Source organism: Bufo gargarizans, chromosome 9, assembly GCF_014858855.1.
Source record: "Bufo gargarizans isolate SCDJY-AF-19 chromosome 9, ASM1485885v1, whole genome shotgun sequence".
NCBI classification, from domain to species: domain Eukaryota; kingdom Metazoa; phylum Chordata; class Amphibia; order Anura; family Bufonidae; genus Bufo; species Bufo gargarizans.
In genome coordinates, this window is record NC_058088.1 from 234,525 (window position 1) to 252,623 (window position 18,099).

Below are 18,099 nucleotides of genomic sequence, written 5' to 3' on the forward strand. Positions count from 1 at the left end.
ACTGTCTCAGCCTCAAGTTATGCAGCAGTCTCTTATGCTGTTTGAAGACTCCGCTGGCAGGGTTTCCCAAGGGCATCCACCTAGCCCTTCCCCAGCGGTGAAAGACATAGAATGCACTGACGCACAACCACTTATGTTTCCTGATGATGAGGACATGGGAATACCACCTCAGCATGTCTCTGATGATGACGAAACACAGGTGCCAACTGCTGCGTCTTTCTGCAGTGTGCAGACTGAACAGGAGGTCAGGGATCAAGACTGGGTGGAAGACGATGCAGGGGACGATGAGGTCCTAGACCCCACATGGAATGAAGGTCGTGCCACTGACTTTCACAGTTCGGAGGAAGAGGCAGTGGTGAGACCGAGCCAACAGCGTAGCAAAAGAGGGAGCAGTGGGCAAAAGCAGAACACCCGCCGCCAAGAGACTCCGCCTGCTACTGACCGCCGCCATCTGGGACCGAGCACCCCAAAGGCAGCTTCAAGGAGTTCCCTGGCATGGCACTTCTTCAAACAATGTGCTGACGACAAGACCCGAGTGGTTTGCACGCTGTGCCATCAGAGCCTGAAGCGAGGCATTAACGTTCTGAACCTGAGCACAACCTGCATGACCAGGCACCTGCATGCAAAGCATGAACTGCAGTGGAGTAAACACCTTAAAACCAAGGAAGTCACTCAGGCTCCCCCTGCTACCTCTTCTGCTGCTGCCGCCTCGGCCTATTCTGCTGCTGCCGCCTCGGCCTCTTCCTCCGCCTCTGGAGGAACGTTGGCACCTGCCGCCCAGCAAACAGGGGATGTACCACCAACACCACCACCACCACCTCCGTCACCAAGCGTCTCAACCATGTCACACGCCAGCGTTCAGCTCTCCATCTCACAAACATTTGATAGAAAGCGTAAATTCCCACCTAGCCACCCTCGATCCCTGGCCCTGAATGCCAGCATTTCTAAACTACTGGCCTATGAAATGCTGTCATTTAGGCTGGTGGACACAGACAGCTTCAAACAGCTCATGTCGCTTGCTGTCCCACAGTATGTTGTTCCCAGCCGGCACTACTTCTCCAAGAGAGCCGTGCCTTCCCTGCACAACCAAGTATCCGATAAAATCAAGTGTGCACTGCGCAACGCCATCTGTAGCAAGGTCCACCTAACCACAGATACGTGGACCAGTAAGCACGGCCAGGGACGCTATATCTCCCTAACTGCACACTGGGTAAATGTAGTGGCAGCTGGGCCCCAGGCGGAGAGCTGTTTGGCGCACGTCCTTCCGCCGCCAAGGATCGCAGGGCAACATTCTTTGCCTCCTGTTGCCACCTCCTCCTTCTCGGCTTCCTCCTCCTCTTCTTCCACCTGCTCATCCAGTCAGCCACACACCTTCACCACCAACTTCAGCACAGCCCGGGGTAAACGTCAGCAGGCCATTCTGAAACTCATATGTTTGGGGGACAGGCCCCACACCGCACAGGAGTTGTGGCGGGGTATTGAACAACAGACCGACGAGTGGTTGCTGCCGGTGAGCCTCAAGCCCGGCCTGGTGGTGTGTGATAATGGGCGAAATCTCGTTGCAGCTCTGGGACTAGCCAATTTGACGCACATCCCTTGCTTGGCGCATGTGCTGAATTTGGTGGTGCAGAAGTTCATTCACAACTACCCCGACATGTCAGAGCTGCTGCATAAAGTGCGGGCCGTCTGTTCGCGCTTCCGGCGTTCACATCCTGCTGCTGCTCGCCTGTCTGCGCTACAGCGTAACTTCGGCCTTCCCGCTCACCGCCTCATATGCGACGTGCCCACCAGGTGGAACTCCACCTTGCACATGCTGGACAGACTGTGCGAGCAGCAGCAGGCCATAGTGGAGTTTCAGCTGCAGCACGCACGGGTCAGTCGCACTACAGAACAGCACCACTTCACCACCAATGACTGGGCCTCCATGCGAGACCTGTGTGCCCTGTTGCGCTGTTTCGAGTACTCCACCAACATGGCCAGTGGCGATGACACCGTTATCAGCGTTACAATACCACTTCTATGTCTCCTTGAGAAAACACTTAGGGCGATGATGGAAGAGGAGGTGGCCCAGGAGGAGGAGGAGGAGGAGGAGGAAGAGGGGTCATTTTTAGCACTTTCAGGCCAGTCTCTTCGAAGTGACTCAGAGGGAGGTTTTTGGCAACAGCAGAGGCCAGGTACAAATGTGGCCAGCCAGGGCCCACTACTGGAGGACGAGGAGGACGAGGAGGAGGTGGAGGAGGATGAGGATGAAGCATGGTCACAGCGGGGTGGCACCCAACGCAGCTCGGGTCCATCACTGGTGCGTGGCTGGGGGGAAAGGCAGGACGATGACGATACGCCTCCCACAGAGGACAGCTTGTCCTTACCCCTGGGCAGCCTGGCACACATGAGCGACTACATGCTGCAGTGCCTGCGCAACGACAGCAGAGTTGCCCACATTTTAACCTGTGCGGACTACTGGGTTGCCACCCTGCTGGATCCACGCTACAAAGACAATGTGCCCACCTTACTTCCTGCACTGGAGCGTGATAGGAAGATGCGCGAGTACAAGCGCACGTTGGTAGACGCGCTACTGAGAGCATTCCCAAATGTCACAGGGGAACAAGTGGAAGCCCAAGGCCAAGGCAGAGGAGGAGCAAGAGGTCGCCAAGGCAGCTGTGTCACGGCCAGCTCCTCTGAGGGCAGGGTTAGCATGGCAGAGATGTGGAAAACTTTTGTCAACACGCCACAGCTAACTGCACCACCACCTGATACGCAACGTGTTAGCAGGAGGCAACATTTCACTAACATGGTGGAACAGTACGTGTGCACACCCCTCCACGTACTGACTGATGGTTCGGCCCCATTCAACTTCTGGGTCTCTAAATTGTCCACGTGGCCAGAGCTAGCCTTTTATGCCTTGGAGGTGCTGGCCTGCCCGGCAGCCAGCGTTTTGTCTGAACGTGTATTCAGCACGGCAGGGGGCGTCATTACAGACAAACGCAGCCGCCTGTCTACAGCCAATGTGGACAAGCTGACGTTCATAAAAATGAACCAGGCATGGATCCCACAGGACCTGTCCGTCCCTTGTCCAGATTAGACATTAACTACCTCCCCATAACCATATATTATTGGACTCCAGGGCACTTCCTCATTCAATCCTATTTTTATTTTCATTTTACCATTATATTGCGAGGCTACCCAAAGTTGAATGAACCTCTCCTCTGCCTGTGTGCTAGGCCTAAATATATGCCAATGGACTGTTGCAGTGGTGGCTGACATGAAGCCTGATTCTCTGCTATGACATGCAGACTAATTCTCTGCTGACATGAAGCCAGATTGTCTGTTACGGGACCTCTCTCCTCTGCCTGGGTGCTGGGCCTAAATTTATGACAATGGACTGTTGCAGTGGTGGCTGACGTGAAGCCTGATTCTCTGCTATGACATGCAGACTGATTCTCTGCTGACATGAAGCCAGATTGTCTGTTACGGGACCTCTCTGCTCTGCCTGTGTGCTAGGCCTAAATATATGCCAATGGACTGTTGCAGTGGTGGGTGACGTGAAGCCTCATTCTCTGCTATGACATGCAGACTGATTCTCTGCTGACATGAAACCAGATCGTCTGTTACGGGACCTCTCTGCTCTGCCTGTGTGCTAGGCCTAAATATATGCCAATGGACTGTTGCAGTGGTGGGTGACGTGAAGCCTCATTCTCTGCTATGACATGCAGACTGATTCTCTGCTGACATGAAGCCAGATTGTCTGTTACGGGACCTCTCTGCTCTGCCTGTGTGCTAGGCCTAAATATATGCCAATGGACTGTTGCAGTGGTGGGTGACGTGAAGCCTCATTCTCTGCTATGACATGCAGACTGATTCTCTGCTGACATGAAGCCAGATCGTCTGTTACGGGACCTCTCTGCTCTGCCTGTGTGCTAGGCCTAAATATATGCCAATGGACTGTTGCAGTGGTGGGTGACGTGAAGCCTCATTCTCTGCTATGACATGCAGACTGATTCTCTGCTGACATGAAGCCAGATCGTCTGTTACGGGACCTCTCTGCTCTGCCTGTGTGCTAGGCCTAAATATATGCCAATGGACTGTTGCAGTGGTGGGTGACGTGAAGCCTCATTCTCTGCTATGACATGCAGACTGATTCTCTGCTGTCATGAAGCCAGATTGTCTGTTACGGGACCTCTCTGCTCTGCCTGTGTGCTAGGCCTAAATATATGCCAATGGACTGTTGCAGTGGTGGGTGACGTGAAGCCTCATTCTCTGCTATGACATGCAGACTGATTCTCTGCGGACATGAAGCCAGATCGTCTGTTACGGGACCTCTCTGCTCTGCCTGTGTGCTAGGCCTAAATATATGCCAATGGACTGTTGCAGTGGTGGGTGACGTGAAGCCTCATTCTCTGCTATGACATGCAGACTGATTCTCTGCTGACATGAAGCCAGATTGTCTGTTACGGGACCTCTCTCCTCTGCCTGTGTGTGTGCTGGGCCTAAATATATGCCAATGGACTGTTGCAGTGGTGGGTGACGTGAAGCCTCATTCTCTGCTATGACATGCAGACTGATTCTCTGCTGACATGAAGCCAGATTCTCTGTTACGGGACCTCTCTCCTCTGCCTGGGTGCTGGGCCTAAATTTATGACAATGGACTGTTGCAGTGGTGGCTGACGTGAAGCCTCATTCTCTGCTATGACATGCAGACTAATTCTCTGCTGACATGAAGCCAGATTGTCTGTTACGGGACCTCTCTCCTCTGCCTGGGTGCTGGGCCTAAATATATGCCAATGGACTGTTGCAGTGGTGGCTGACGTGAAGCCTCATTCTCTGCTATGACATGCAGACTGATTCTCTGCTGACATGAAGACAGATTCTCTGTTACGGGACCTCCCTCCTCTGCCTGGGTGCTGGGCCTAAATATATGCCAATGGACTGTTGCAGTGGTGGCTGATGTGAAGCCTTATTCTCTGCTATGACATGCAGACTGATTCTCTGCTGACATGAAGCCAGATTCTCTGTTACGGGACCTCCCTCCTCTGCCTGGGTGCTGGGCCTAAATATATGCCAATGGACTGTTGCAGTGGTGGCTGACGTGAAGCCTTATTCTCTGCTATGACATGCAGACTGATTCTCTGCTGACATGAAGCCAGATTCTCTGTTACGGGACCTCCCTCCTCTGCCTGGGTGCTGGGCCTAAATATATGCCAATGGACTGTTGCAGTGGTGGCTGACGTGAAGCCTCATTCTCTGCTATGACATGCAGACTAATTCTCTGCTGACATGAAGCCAGATTCTCTGTTACGGGACCTCTCTCCTCTGCCTGGGTGCTGGGGCTAAATTTATGAAAATGGACTCTTACAGTGGTGGGTGACGTGAAGCCAGATTCTCTGCTATGGGACCTCTCTCCAATTGATTTTGGTTAATTTTTATTTATTTAATTTTTATTTTAATTCATTTCCCTATCCACATTTGTTTGCAGGGGATTTACCTACATGTTGCTGCCTTTTGCAGCCCTCTAGCTCTTTCCTGGGCTGTTTTACAGCCTTTTTAGTGCCGAAAAGTTCAGGTCCCCATTGACTTCAATGGGGTTCGGGTTCGGGACGAAGTTCGGATCGGGTTCGGATCCCGAACCCGAACATTTCCGGGATGTTCGGCCGAACTTCTCGAACCCGAACATCCAGGTGTTCGCTCAACTCTACTTGTGGGTGAAATTTCAGAATGAACCTAAAATGCACTCTAAACTTTAAAGGTGAACTTAATGTGAACATTTTGAATGCACATGTACAACTGTTCAATGTTTCTAATACTTTTTGCACAACTTGCTGTTCTCTAACAAGAAGCTTACCGGCAAAATTCACAACAGATGTTTGATCTATGAAAAACCCAATAAATTTCCTGGTTCAATTAGAATTGGTATTCAAACAGTCCTCCTCATAATGCTGTTCACATTTTAAAACAGCCAACTGTCACGCCAGACCATTCAAAACCCTTTACATCAGTCTGTGAGTTAGACTACCTGCAATGGTACCTGACCACAGGCGTCATCATCTTGCTTGGTCCTGGGATTATTTACTCTGGATGAGGGACCAGTGGACCTCAGTGCTGTTCACTAATGAAAGTCGATTCAAGTTGGGCAGAAATGATGGCCGCTAATGATGTTGGAGATGTCAAGGAGAGCGCTATGCATCAGCCACAGACGAGCCTTTAGGGGTGGTGTTACAGTGTGGGCAGGTGTTTCTAGTTAATATATAGCTGCCCTACACTTTGTGAATGGTACAGTGACAAACTACTTCAACAACATCATTAATCCAGTCATTGTGCCTCTGCATAAACAACACAGGTCTAATCTCATCTTCACGGATGACAATGAGCCAGCTTATCGAGGTCTCATCATTAGCAAATGGCTGCTGGAGACTGGGGAACCTGAAATGGAGTGGCCTGCACTTTTTCCACACCTGAATCCCATTGAAAACCTATCAGCTGAGTCGCCATTGGCTTGTAACTCTGTTCCCCATAACCTCAATGACTTGAGGGATGCCCTTCAAGAAGAGTTGGATGCCATACCTCAGCAGACAATATGTCAACTTGAGAACAGCATTAGACATCGTTCTCAAGCTGTTATTTATGCTCAAGGCCACATGAAAAGTTATTCAGACATTTACATTTTTTTGTGGGGGTATACCCACCACCACTGTTGTTGGTTTTTGTTTCAATACATTTTTGAGATGAGGAAATCACCATTGCGTGTTTTTACTTAAATGCCATACTTTCATGATATAATATCACTGTAGTGTGAACCATTTAAATTTTTCATAATAAGGCTACTTTCACACTGGAAATGGATCAGCTCAGAATGCATCAGTTTGCCTCCGCAGTCTCCATTCCACTCTGGAGGCCGACACCAAAACGCTGCCTGCAGCGATTTGCTGTCCGCTTGATGAAACTGAGCCAAACGGATGCATATTGGCACACAATGTAAGTCAATGGGGACAGATCAGTTTTCTCTGAAACAATCTGGCACAAAAAGAAAACTGATCTGTCCCCTATTGACTTTTAATGGAGTTCATGACGGACCCGTCTTGGCTATGTTACAGATAATACAAACTGATCCGTTCATGATGGATGCATGCGTTTGTATTATTGGAACGGATCAGTTTTTGCAGATCCATGACAGATCCGCCCAAAACGCGAGTTTGAAAGTAGCCTACTCGAAAGCCCGACGTCCACAGCATCATTGTAATCTATGATGCTGTGTGCTCCCGTGCACATGATCAATGCCGCTCTGGGACATATGGCCCGCTCACGGACCGTATATCTCGGAGGGCATACGGTCGTGGGTAAGAGGCCTAAAGCAAATAGTGCCATCACTTACTAATTAAGGGGACTCAACAGCATCTTATTTGTAGAACAAAGGTGCCCCAGTGCAACATAGCCTAATTCAAGTGAATGGGAATGGGTGGCAGGAATGATGCTGTCAGGGCCGACGCAGACAGGAGAGGAGAGTTTATAAGCCTCTTAGTGCCAGTCCAAACGATCAATAAAAAATCTGCGCAAAAAAAACAAGCAGTTTTCGTCCAGTTTTTGATGCAGTTTTTGGTCTTTTTTTTAACCAATAGGATGTTTTTGAAGCAGATCTGCACCAAAAAAGGAATGAAAATGCACAAAAAAGTATTGACTTTTTTGGAGCTGTTTTTTTCAGCTTCCTATTCATTTCAATGGGAAATTCAGAGCTGATTCTGCCCCAAAATATGGCATGCTGCTTCTTTTTTCCCAAGCTTCTTTATTACACGTGTAAAAAAAAAAAAAGCAACTACTGCTTCCAATTGAAATGAATGGGAGGCTGTTTTGAAGCCTTTTTGGTGCTGATTTTGCGTCTGAAATGCTCCAAAATCAGTGCCATAAAACTCAGTGTGAACTAGTCCTAATTCTTTAATAGCTCAACTCATAGGGCCAGATTTATCATTACTCTGACAGCTCACTCCACTTTAACATATGGCTAAAGTCAGTTTTAAGACTGTAATAAATGTGGTTTGACGGTAGCAGTTTATCCATCAGAAGCAGCTTTACAAAAGTCGCACGTTTTTACGAAAAAGTCGCACATTTTATGAAAAAGTCGCATGTTCTATTAAAAAGTCTCATAAGATAAGCATGGTCCTCACTGGAGTGAAATTGCAACTTTTTTGCGACTTTTTTGTGACTTTTTAAATAGTCCCAATAGTAAATCTGTCTAGAGATTCATTTACATAAGAAAACACGCCCACTTTCAGAAAACTGGCGAGCATAGTGCAGAGCAGAAAAATTTGTGTGCAGTTTTAGCGTTTGGGACTTTTTTGGGGACTTTTTCACTCCATTATTCTGACCTGAGCTAATGATAAATCTGGCCCATAGTATTCCCTCTAAAGTCTCTAATAATCCATCAGTAATTGTGAGGCAAAATAAATTGGCTCAGATCCCCTACTGGGAACATTGGATCCCTTATCTATGGGGCCCCGGGCACTGTACTTTATTAACATTACATTTTGTTCTGTTAAACTAAGCTTTCCCAGTGGTCAGACCTCCCAGTGGTCCTGCCTTCTGATATCCCATTAATGAATGTGATGGAAAAATCTCTTCAAAGTGTTTTATTTAGATGAAGTTTGCCCCAAAAATAAGCTGGCCACAGATTCTCATGCCGGTAGGGCCTCCAGAATTCGGCTGCAACCAGCAGCTCTACCACTGGGTAAATTTAGAATTAAAAGGTTAAAAATGAAATCTATGACTGTATTTGTAATGTTCAAAGCTGTCTTTTAAATTCTGCTAGTATCTTTTGGAAACAGTCGCTGTTTTAATGCAGTTGATCATTATTCTGACGCCAGATAACTGCACAGTGCCTACTGTAAAAGATGACAATTCCTGGAATACAAATCACCAATCTCTATGCAGAGATTAAGCCAATAGAGTAGATTTCAGCTCTGAAGCTTGCAAAAATTTCAGTGCAGCTCTGGACTTTGAGACAAACTGTAACTTAGGCTCAGTGAGTGCAAGAAGTACTTTAATACGTTTACAAAATGACTCCGCTTTTTATGCAACTTACAAAGCACAGACTTTTCCACAGATTCATTTCTCCAAAATTTTTAGGGATTTTGATTGGATATAAAAAGAATTCATTTCTGCTGAGAATTGAGCACTTCATAGTAACAGCATGTTTTAATACAAGATATTCATGCCAGATCCTGCAGACCAGTGGGCAGGGTTGGGGCCAAGAGCGTTCTGAATTACATAATGGAGGATCCAGTTACGGTTCTAATCTGCAGCTTTCACAATATTTACCGTGCAGCTCATTTTATCCTCTGAGAACGGGGCAGGATTTGTTTGAGAACTGAGAAGTGTCCGTGTCTGAATAATGGTAGGAACACAGCTTCGTGAATATCTATTCCCCACTGCTCAGATACAAGCACTTATCGGTTATTGTGAAGCTATAGGTCAGAAGACGGCCACCAAATAAAAGGCTTAGAGCAGAATTCTGCTTGTTCTATGATGTAACCTGAACTGGGAGAGAAGCCAGCAGTCACAATGCTAGATATTTTTGTGGGTTGATGTAACATAACTAACATTCCCGTGTCTCTATGTCCTGGATTTTTTTTATACTATTACACAACACATATTGGAACATAAGGTCATTATCCTCAGAATACATCATCAATATCAGATTGGTGGGGGTCTGACAAGGAGCCATCCCCTGTTCAGCTCTTTGAAGAGTGAATTCTCAGGCCTCCTCACAATTTACAAAGCACAGCGCCATACATTGTATAGTGGTTGTGCTTGGTATTGCAGGCCAGGCCTATTCTATTGAATGGTAGTGAGCTGCACATAGGTTATGTGGCTGATGAACGTGACATCACTGGCCTAAGAAGAGGCCACACAGCTCAACAGAGCAACCTGTCCTCTTCAAACAGCTGGTTAGAGGGGGTGCTGTGCTTGAAGTCAGACCCCCATTGATCGGAAATGTATGTCTATGCTGAGGGTAGGTCATCGATATTTTACTCCTGGAAAAGCCCTTTAAGAAAGTACTGTGCTACTGTATTTCCTGCTTCTGGAAATTGCTGAATACTGCCATCACCAGACCCAATGGCACTGCACTTTCATATGACTGTTGCTGCTTTGTTCTATTGATTGTGGCAGATCATAATTGGTCGCCTCCAATTAGATATTTATTCTCAATTAATTTAATAATAACTTTCATTGGGAAAGATTTTGTAAGCCAAATGCATATGAATTCTATAGTAAAATGACACTATGAAGAGAAAGGACTATGGCTAAGGGTACAATTACACAGCATATTCGTGTGGCACTTGTGAAATGGCTGCGCTGAGGTCGAGTACCAAGCAGCCATATGGGCCACAGTGGGCTCTAATCAAACTAATGAGACTGCACTGTTCAGAAGGTCTGTCTTGTTACTGGCTAAGAGATATTGAAGGTGCTGCACTGCCATTACCAATACAGACCAACAAAGAGTCTCATTAGTGTAATTAGAGCCCGCTGTGGGGAGTACAGCCATGCAGTATTCAAAATCACTGAGGTTGTGTTGCACGCATGACCGCAATGGAGAAGACAATATAAAGGTTATTGAGTTGATGAGTTCTGTAAGAAGAGAGACTTTGAAAGGATGGCACAGTAATAATAACCTACAAAAACTTCACTGGACACCAAAACTAGGGTCAAATGCTAAGCTTCCAGGCCTAAGGTACAGATGTACCATTGGTGGAGCTGGGGGTTTCGCACTCGGCTGGTGCAGGGCTAGGGCACAGAACTGGTTTTGTTTATTTAAAGTGATTGTCTGGTTTATACAACTCATTTTCAAATATATTAAAGGGCTTCTGTCAGCCCACTAAACCGTTTTTTTTTTTTTTTTGGTTAATAATAATCCCTACACTGCGATCTCCCTATACATAAGCTAAATAGTTATTTTCGTTCTGTAGATTTTGTTAAAAAGCAATTTTTATAATATGTAAATTACCTTGCTACCAGCAAGTAGGGCGGCTACTTGCTGGTAGCAGCCGCATCCTCCTCTCATAATGACGCCCCCTCCGCTGTGTGATTGACAGGGCCAGAGAACGGGATCGTTCTCTGGTGGCTCTGTTTGAATTCAAAATATCGCGCCTGCGCCGTACCTGTCTTTAATTGGCGCAGGCGCACTGAGAGGCGGCCGCTCTCTCGGCCGCTCCATCCTCAATGCGCCTGCGCCGATGACGTCACATCTACACCCGGCACAGGCGCATTGAGGATGGAGCGGCCGAGAGAGCGGCCGCCTCTCAGTGCGCCTGCGCCAATTAAAGACAGGTACGGCGCAGGCGCGATATTTTGAATTCAAACAGGGCCAGCAGAGAACGATCCCGTTCCCTGGCCCTGTCAATCACACAGCGGAGGGGGCGTCATTATGAGAGGAGGATGCGGCTGCTACCAGCAAGTAGCCGCCCTACTTGCTGGTAGCAAGGTAATTTACATATTATAAAAATAGCTTTTTAGCAAAATCTACAGAACGAAAATGACTATTTAGCTTATGTATAGGCTGACAGAAGCCCTTTAAGGAAAGGAAAGTTTATGGGCATCTTTGTTAAAATTCTTTATTGGTGCATATTCTCCCTTTTGGGCTAAAAATTTTTTTTTTTTGTTGGTCTTTATCAAAACTGTTCAACAGTTTTTCCTCTGGAGCTTTCACTTTTAGTGTATGTACAGACTCTTGCTTTCTGATTCACAATGAATTTATGAGACATCTGCTCTGACAGTTGGATCTATAACCCTTATCTGACAGCTCATAAACACTTTTTATAGTATCATTCTGATAAGAATATTTCTTAAATGAGTGTTTATGAGCTGTTAGAAGTTCAGAGATAAGGGCCGTTGATCTAGAAATCAGGGCAGCTCGCTCATTCATTGTAAAGCAGAATCAAATTGTTTGTAAACACACTTAAAGTAAAAGCTGTAGAGGAAAAACTGTTGAAATTTGTTTAACAAAGATCAACTGAAAACATAATTTTTTTAGCCCAAGATGAGCTAAATGCACTGATAAAAAAATGCCACCAAAGAAGGCTATATTTTTTTATAGTTAATAGAGGGTGGAGAGGCTCTTTTCAGAACCTCATCTATCAAAAACAGTGAAGAGTAGCTGCAAAGAACATTTATCACTCTGGAGAACTCAGCATGAACATTCATTACTAGGACAACCCATTTATTTCAATATCCTCTGTGGTGGTGCTGCAGAAAAATGAAACACTTGCTCTACTTTGTTCCTCCTCAGATAGTTGGAGGTCAGGACAACCATTTTAAGTTATGAACAAAAAAAAAATAAAATAAAAATAAATCAGCTTAACTAAGGGCATATTCTTCTGCCAAAAAAAAGGCTTACGATCTCTGCTCAAATCCATAATACCATAGCTCATTATACTAAATCACTTACCATTTCCTCGAGTGAATCTGTGAAATGCAGGAAACTCTCCTCTGCCACTAAAATTGTCAGCCTGTTCCACCAAAGCTTCCTTGACTGCCTTGTATCCATAGAGGACGACATTGGGTTTTGGTCCAAGGTAGATGGTGAAGACTGGACCATATCTGTGGCTCAGCTTTAGATGGAAGGGCATAAATATAAGACATAAGATGCATGTTTTAAGAAAAATTTAAGAAAAATAGCAAATTAATACATTGTTTAGTGGCATTCTATCTGGACTGTCAATTTTTTTAAATTAATTTCAGATAACAAGTGACAAACCTTGAGAAGCAAGACAAGAGCAATATATATTACCATGGCTATGATTGAGATAAAAGTGCCTTATTCACATGCAAGGTCCAGCAATCGCTACCTCCATTTTAAAGGGCTTGTTTGGGTTCAGAGGTGACCCCAGATGTATCCCCATTTTCACCCAGGCAGGCCTTCTGATATGAACATCGGAGCAGCTCTCCTTTGGCCTGCGCTGAATTGCACAGAACAAAGGCTTCTTTTGGAGATGTGGTGATGTACCGGGCTCTCCATGGGTACAGCTAAGTGGAGACTGATGGGCGGGCTTTAGCTGGGCGGGCTTTAGCGCTGCCCTAGCTCTTTTACAAGCTAGGGTAGTGCTAAAGCTTGCCCTTTAGTGCCAATGACGTCACTGGGCTCACTGCTAGGCGGAAGCCTCTGCTTAGCTTTACCCATGGAGAGCCCAGTACGTCACTGGATCTCTAAAAAAAAAAATTCAGTGCAGGGAAAAGGAAAGCATCAGAGCATGAAATACTCTGATGCTTATATCAGAGGGCCTTCCTGGGTGAAAATGGGGATATGTCCGAGTTCACCTTTGAACCCGGACAACCCCTTTAAGGACAGTGCTCAGTGAATTCATCAGAGAGGCCCAGTTGCTGTGGAGATGTGGCCTGCACCTGGATACAGACTGCAATCTGTATCACAGTGCTGAAGTTAGATCATGCTGGTAACATTTACAAATATACCACATTTCTCTGCATTTCTCCCACCAACTAATTAAAAACATCGGCTCGTAATTAGAGATGAGCTCGAAGTTCGATTCAGCCAAATCGGTCGACTTGTAGGGCTAACTCAGCTGAAGGTAATGATACCATTCACTTAATGAGCTGTTGCTTCACTATGGAAAAACAAACCTTTTAATCCGTATGCAAATGAGAAGTTAACTGCATTGAGATAGTATCCACAATCTATGCACTCTTCCTCCTCTTGTTTCCTCTGCCAGACCCCCCCCACCCTTAATTTCCTTCTTGATTGACATGGCCAGGTAAGTCACTGGCAGAGGAAGACAATGGAGCAAAGGGTGCACAGAGTGGCTTAGGCCCATCCTCAGTGCACCTTACAGCTCCTGACAGCTCCTAAACACTCATTTAAGCCACAGTTTCATTTTCATAAGAATATTACTTGAATGATTGCTTATGAGCTGTCAGGAGCCCAGAGATAAGGACTACAGATTGAGCCATCAGAGCAGCTCTCTGACAGATACATTGGAAGTTAAGGCTGTAAAACAAAAAGACCAATTAAAAAATTACTTTTAGCCCACAATGCTTACAATGCAATGCTAAAATTAATAGCCGCCAAAAGTATGCATAACCTTTATCACATTATCTTTGCTCCACACTGAGTAAATATACAATGTTCTACACACACTGTACCTCTCTTAAAGATTTGATCACATCTTTGGAATCCAGCTGATGTAAATTGCCCAGGAAGGGCAAGGCTGTAGGACCCGGAGGAAGTTTGCTCTTTCTCCTCTGAAGTAATATCAGAAAGGAAAAACATAGAACAGCGAGTGCTATTGTCATAGAGCCAAACCAAATTCTTTCCCAACCTGAGAAATGAACATGTTAATGTTAAAACTATACTCCATGAAAACTGTATGAGACAAATCAAAAATAAAATGGGTTATCCTGGTTTTGAAAAATTGATGGCTTATCCCCAGACTAGGAAATTAGTATCAGATTGGTGAGGGTCCTACTCTTGGCACCTCTACGGATTATCTGGAGGGGTCACTAAGATGGAGTGAATGCTGATGTCTTTTAAAGGGGTTCTATGGCAATTATATAAAAATGGTATCCAGACAATCTGTCCTACAATGTGACTAAGAGGGGTTATTTTTTTGTTATGCTACTTAGATAGGTGGTTACATACATTGCTTAGCCTGACGGCATTGCCTCTACAAGATGATTCCATTACTTGCTGTAGTACCTCAGATCTGGGGGTACTACAATTGGTTAGCAATTTTTTGTGACCTTTCATGCAATACACTTTGTTCACTTGCAGATGTGGTATGGTTAGCAGTGTTTGGCAACAGAAATGGGACTTACTATCCCATTTCTCCACTTTTGGAATGAGTGGGCTAGCTTGACTTCCTGCAAGGGAGGGGCAGAGCTAGTTAGAGCAATTTAGAGATACATAGAGGAACGTAAGGAAGCATACGATCCATATCCCGCTTCTCCTGGCCATGTGGACCACACAGGCAGCTCATCTAGGATAGTGTTGATTGCGAATATTCTAATAGCAAATTTTTATCGCGAATATCAAAATTTGCAAAGATGTAAAATATAGTGATATATATTCATAATCTCTAATATTCTAGATTTGTTTTCATCAGTAACCTCCCTTCTTACTTGTGGGCCAATGAGAAGGCTGCAATATCTTTGCCAGAGCTTAGCAACATCCCTAGCAACCAATAGGAAAGTTGCCGACCCCTTACTATATAAGAAACTCCCCAGCAGCTATTTTCTGCTGCTTTTTTGCAGTTCTGAGAGAGAGAGAGAGCAGTGACATTGCTGTGCTCTGTGCTTTCATCTGGATCCTATCCCTTATCCAATTACATTAGATAGTTAGTTAGCTCATATATATAATACAGATAGTTAGTGGGAGATAGTCAGTGTAGGTTATATCCTGATAAGTTCCAGTGCAGGGTGTTAGGTAGTGTGATAGGAATTACTGTTTCTCTGCTGGCCATACATACATGCTACAGACATAGTGCTGTGATGTCACAACAATACTTAGTGCACCAATCAGTAATATCTACACAGACCTGATAAAATAGGAAGTTGCATGTATTGAGCAAAAAATATGCGCGTCATTAGTGCCGATTTGTGCAATCGCGAAAATAATGACTGGAGATCACGAATTCTTGAATTTATTGCAAGTATAATGCGAAAAATTCGCAAAAATGAATATTGCCTATGCCACTCATCACTAATCTAGGAGGACATCATTGCCCCAAATAAACTGAAGGGTCCTAGGCCACGGAAGATTTGTACACTACGGTGTATTTGTGTCAGCAGAGTACAAAATTACATTCTTTGTTCTACCATCTCTGCCTGGTTCCTTTTACCATCATCTTTTTCACTCCACTTTCGGCTCCCCAGGAGCTCACTGCACTATCATTGTGTCACAAACAGGATGAATCTCTGTGCCTTACTACTATTGGCCTAGATTGATTTTTGCAATCTACTAAAATTACTTTATTGTTGCTGAAAAGCAAAAAACTGCTCCCACTGACACCATCACACCAGCATCGGCTCCGATTCAGTAGTGAGTAGCAAGCACCTGACGCCAGCTGTCAGACTTGAAAAAGGGATCCAGAGTACCCTGAAATACATTGTGAAATATCCATAAAAGCCTTACAGTTCTACAACTTGGTAGTGGATCTGTGCCTGGTGGATCCACCACCAGTTTAGGGGTTTATTAGCCAATTTGAATAAATGTGCCCTGTAATTTTAAAATTGAAAAGGTATGAAAAAGAAAAAAAAAACATACAAAACTTCAATACAAAACCAATAATAGCCATGAATAAAGCCAGGAAAAATGATCTATTAATGTTTATCATGTGTGTCCTATATAAGTGTGGAATAGTTCAAAGTAAAAGCAAAATGTGATTTTACTGGCTTGGGAACTTTAATGCTAAAAATAACATGGAAATTGTGTCCAAAAAGGGCTAAAAAACTATACTCTATAAATATGCTCCAATTTGTATCTTATTAGAGTGTTCTTGTCCTTAATTTTGTAAAGTCGCTAAGTAAGTGAATTTGGTAAAAAAATAAAAATATAGTTCTTGTCATTTTTAAACAATGGTCTAACTATAACCTTCACCCCAATACATTTCTAAATTGTCAGAACCTTCTCAGAGGCTCAGGAGAAAATCTCCAAACAATACAGTCTGAAAATTTTAAACATTCACTTGAAATTATGTTTTAAAATTGAAAAGGAATGAAAAAGAAAAACAAATCACATTCAAATTGTTAGTACAAAACCATATGAGCCATGAACATCAGATCATCTTAAATGTCACAGAGAAAAGGATAACTTTTATTTATTTTGTGTTTTCTTTGTATGTGTGGAGTAGTTTTCTACTACAAATCTAAAGGCAAAAAATGTAATTTGACTGTGGTGTATGATCACTTACATAAACTATGATTCTCATGATTATCAAAAATTGTGCCCTTAAAAGGATTAGAAATCTATACCATATATAAACAGAATCTAATGCACAGTAGTCCCTCGAGTTACAATTTCCATTGGTCCAATAATGAGCATTGTACAGTATGTTGAAACCATTGTAAGTTGAGTAATCGGTTCCAAAGCCCCAAAATGTTATCCAAGATAAGAGAAAATGAAGATTTAAGAAACATAAGCAGGTAACTAAGACAGATAAAACAAGTCCTTGCTTATAACAGTCAGGAATAGCTGCTAACTAGCAAATAATCCATTTTACCAGAGAAGTGGCCTTGATTGGTTGCATCAGAGTCTGAGGCAATGTATGTTTAGTCTAGTTTCAACTTACTATGGCCCAGAAAAGACCATTGTATATTGAAAATATTGTATTCTAAAGCCATTGTATCTTGAGGGATTACTTTTCATAGATGGAAAATAATTTTAATTGAAGAAGATTTAAATTCTTGACATTTTGTGAAAAATCGTCGAACCATAAACTTATAATTTTCTAAATTGTTTGAACCTTCTCTGAGGAAAATGTCTAAATTCTATAGTCTACCTGAAGGTAGGTAGGTATAGGATAACATAACATTGACACCTGATTGGGTGATCTGCGAGTCAGCGCAATTCTTCTGTTAGCTTAATGAAACTTGCTGCATATAAAATGTATATATATAAAATATCCTGACCTGTTAGCATATTGAGAAACATCTTCAGGCTTGATTTCCAGTCTTGGTGCAATTATTCTGTGTCTTGCTTATAGACGTTCTCTCCGAAGAATTAGGATGGTCTCTTTTCATCAGTAAATATTGGTAGTGTGACACTGACAATCAACTTGCAGCAACTATGGATAGTACCCTGTTTGTGTTCCACAATGTTCTTTCGATGATCATCCATCACTCATACTCCTATTTTGGATTCTCTCCAGAGTGTAAATGTACGCACAATAATTATTGTACAAATAAAGGAAAGAAACAATTTCAGACAGAAAATCAGGAATATACCAAGGCACAGGGACAGCCTGTATATCTGTGTACAACACTGTTCATTGCAGTAACATGCACAACACTGTGATTCAGTATGACAGGTAGATGACAGACATCACCCTTAGGGTCTATTCACACGTCCGTAGAATGGGTCCGCATCTGTTCCGCAATATGGTGCAGACC

The 18,099-nt window shown here is 44.1% G+C and overlaps 1 protein-coding gene across 1 annotated transcript in view; it reads right to left on the bottom strand.

The window, feature by feature from the left end:
- LOC122946704 (cytochrome P450 2F2-like) overlaps window positions 1–17,730 on the bottom strand; it is a 49,077-nt gene extending 31,347 nt beyond the window's left edge. Inside the window, exons 1-3 of the mRNA XM_044306483.1 lie at window positions 17,620–17,730; window positions 14,137–14,312; window positions 12,428–12,590 (exon numbers count right to left, since the gene is read on the bottom strand). Of these exons, the coding sequence (XP_044162418.1) occupies window positions 12,428–12,590; window positions 14,137–14,312; window positions 17,620–17,641 (361 nt within the window). The 5' untranslated portion in view covers window positions 17,642–17,730. The remainder of the gene's footprint in view (window positions 1–12,427; window positions 12,591–14,136; window positions 14,313–17,619) is intronic.
- Between the last annotated feature and the right edge of the window lie 369 nt (window positions 17,731–18,099).